Source organism: Sorghum bicolor, chromosome 3, assembly GCF_000003195.3.
Source record: "Sorghum bicolor cultivar BTx623 chromosome 3, Sorghum_bicolor_NCBIv3, whole genome shotgun sequence".
Lineage (NCBI taxonomy): Eukaryota > Viridiplantae > Streptophyta > Magnoliopsida > Poales > Poaceae > Sorghum > Sorghum bicolor.
The window spans coordinates 9,579,712-9,582,991 of record NC_012872.2 but is presented as its reverse complement, the minus strand read 5'-3'; the positions used below and the strand labels follow the sequence as shown (position 1 = coordinate 9,582,991).

The following is a 3,280-nucleotide window of genomic DNA, read 5'->3' as shown; positions in this document are numbered from 1 at the left end:
AGCCTCCGAGCCACAGAAGCCTCCCGTCCGATCGGCCTCGGCCGTCGTCGGTGCCACGACGCGCTTCGAATCGAATGCCCCCGTGTTCCACGCGCCACGGCTCCACCCCACCCCACCCCGGCCGCGTCCGCCTCCCCCAGACCGGCGCCCGACCGGACAGGACCGGACCGGCCAGATCAGACCGGCCCCATATAAGCGCGCCTTCTGCGCCCGGACCGATCGATCCATTTCCCACCCCGATCGCCAATCATGGAGTTCCCGCACCACCACCACCACCACGGCCACCGCCGCGACGACGACGAGGACGACCGCCGTGGCCCACCGCCCCCGGCCTACGGCGGCTACGGCCAGCCGCCGCCGCCCGACCCGTACGGCCGCGCGCCCGTCGACCCCGACCCGTACGGCCGTCCTCCGCCCCAGTCCGCGTACGGCGGCGGGGGTGGGTACGGCAACGTCGTCCACGTCGGGCACGAGCCCGGAGACGGGAGGCCGCACTACGGCGGCGGCGGCCTTGGTGGCGCGTACGGGGGTGGCGGCCCCGAGTACGGCCACGAGGGCCGCCCGCACCACCACGGCGGATCCGAGTACGGCCACGAGACACGCCCGCACCACGGGGCCGGGGGCGGGGGCGCTGCGCCGGTGAGGCAGCAGACTTACAGGATCTACTGCAAGGCCGGGGATGACCAGTATAGCCTCGCCGCCCGCGACGGCAAGGTCTGCCTCGTGCGCACTGAGCGTAACGACGACACGCAGGTAACGATTGCGGTGGCGCCCTCTGCCTAGCCGAAGATATTTGTTCCATTTTGCTGTACTCTGCTCTTGCTGTTGGGTGTTGATGTAGACGTGGCCTGATCCTGATCATGTTAACGAGTTTGAACTGCCCCAAATCCGAGTTGTGATCTCGGGGTCTGGACGAAAAGACTCCCTTCACGGTCTTGCACGGAAATTTGGCGGATTCGTTGATGCGATCCTGCCTTGCCTTTTTTTTTTCTTTCTGGGGATTGGGGAACACACAAGAAAAAAAATTAGGAATTCCTCAGTTTGACATTTGTCCTTGCCTTGTGGTGACGTTATTCAACTTTGCTTATGATGCAGCACTGGATTAAGGACATGAAGTACAGCACTAGGGTGAAGGATGAGGAAGGCTACCCTGCCATCGTCCTCGTCAACAAGGCCACTGGAGAGGCTCTCAAGCATTCCCTTGGCCAGTCACACCCTGTAAGTCTCTCCGCTCGATGCTACCATCTATGCTTCTTCATTCGTCTAGTTTACCTATTATATAATCACAAATGCTTGTGGAAATGTACTCTAGGCGTCCCTCGATCTTATATATACAGCTTTGAGACTATGCTAATGGCACACCCAAACTTGCGCTCGCAGCATCCCTTGTAGTGCTGGTCCCTAACATGGAACTAGATTTCCTTCAATACCCAAATAGTATCAGAAATGAACATCAATGCTTGAATTAGTACAGCTAAACTTAGTGCAGAGTTAACGCGCGCCTGTCTCTTGATTGCGAGTAGTATTTTGAAGCACAGCAATTTGTCTTAGTTATCAGTTAACTAAGATTCCGTTATTATTGTCTGAAGTACCATAAACATGCAGGGTTCGCATGATTTGTTTTTTGTCCTAATTTCAAATAATGTTTGATTAACCATTGTCATGTACTTCACAATTACATCAGTGTGCCGCAGTGGTTACCTTGTCAATAGTTTAGATCTGCATCTATCGTCCTTGGTGTTTGACATCCGCATCCGTGTGCATATCACGCTGCTCCTATCGGTGAACCTGTGCATATCACGCTACATATTGTGTCATATGTCCTAAAATAATTTGGTAATGTTAGTCATGGTACTGGGGTAGTATGGTTGTGTCCTCACGCATTCCCAGTTGCACAATGAAACATCTATGAGATTTGCTTGATCCTTACCCATGTTATCTTCAATGGACTATTTTTAGGTTCCTCTGACCCGCTATGATCCAGACAAACTGGATGAGTCGGTCCTGTGGACAGAGAGCAGGGATGTTGGGGATGGATTCCGCTGCATTAGGATGGTCAACAACATCTACCTGAATTTTGATGCTTTACATGGAGACAAGGACCATGGTGGTGTGCACGACGGAACAACCCTTGTGCTGTGGGAGTGGTGTGAGGGAGACAACCAGCGCTGGAAGATTGTTCCATGGTGTAAGTTCTCTAGAACTTGGGCTGCACATATATATAGTTTCCTACTGCAACATTATTTTCATCCAAATTTTATGTACCAACCGTCTTTATTGGAAATTCTAAAAGTTAAATCACTATCAGTAATAATTGATTTTTAAACTACTCGTCAGTTTGATTTATTGCATATAAACAACCAGCATTAATTGTTGAATAGTTTGATTTGTTGCTGAAAAGCTCCTAAACAATTGTGCTGATAGTATTTCTGTTCGCAGCATCAAAATGAATAAGGTCCTTATAAGAGGAAATTGAATTAGCTGTATAAGATCTGAAATGTTGCAAAATCGCAACATTGATGTATAGACTAATCTGACTTTTTGAATTCAGTAATAGCATCATACTCTGCTCTGTAAGATGGGTCTGTCAACTAATTATGGTTTCTTCTGTTGGCAGGAACAAGAAAATGTGTGGGTGAGCTGCACAAAGGAGCTCCTGTCGTAATAAGGGAAGTGATTGGTACTGAAGTTTCTGGAATAAGAGGCGCTTCTGAGATGCCTGTGTGAGTATTGTGTTCCATTCCGTTTTCATGATAATAATACATAACGCATTAATTATTAATATTAATATTAATATATGTAATGCGCGACACTACACTAGATAGCAGCGTTGGTGTATATATATTGTATGAACTTATCGTTGTTGGACTAAGTGTGACGAGTGATGTATGAACCTTTGCTTGATGCACGTATGCTCTGCTGCTCCTGCTGTGGAATTTATGAGTTGGTTATATATCTTGTGAGATGGTTCATGTCATGCATAAACGTAATCTGGCGTTGGCTGCACCTGCGAGCTGGGAGCCAAAGCATGAACTGACCCTCATCAATCACCATGCATGGCTCGTGTTTCACCATTCACGTACGGTCACGGACTGGAGTAGAGGATGTCGAGGACGATGGAGACGGTGCATTATTGTTTTCATTCATCCCTGCAGCATGATGCGAAGTTCGTGCAATAGTCGTGCAATAGCCGAAAGGCATGATCCACTAGAAACTGTCGGGAGGGCCAGAGCCCAGAGGTTCATGCACCTGCCGAAAAAGATGCCCATTTTCGTACTCT

At 49.6% G+C, this 3,280-nt stretch overlaps 1 protein-coding gene across 1 annotated transcript; it reads left to right on the top strand.

The window, feature by feature from the left end:
- Window positions 209-2,955, top strand: LOC8072365 (ricin B-like lectin R40G3). The gene is made up of 4 exons (XM_002457487.2): window positions 209-753; window positions 1,096-1,218; window positions 1,960-2,188; window positions 2,618-2,955. Coding segments are annotated over exons 1-4 (858 nt in total). The 5' UTR covers window positions 209-249; the 3' UTR covers window positions 2,620-2,955.

Coding starts and splice junctions, on each gene's coding strand:
- LOC8072365 (XM_002457487.2), top strand. CDS start 250: ATGGAGTTCCCGCACCACCACCACCACCACGGCCACCGCCGCGACGAC. Junction 754..1,095: donor AGCGTAACGACGACACGCAG/GTAACGATTGCG, acceptor CTTATGATGCAG/CACTGGATTAAGGACATGAA. Junction 1,219..1,959: donor CCCTTGGCCAGTCACACCCT/GTAAGTCTCTCC, acceptor GACTATTTTTAG/GTTCCTCTGACCCGCTATGA.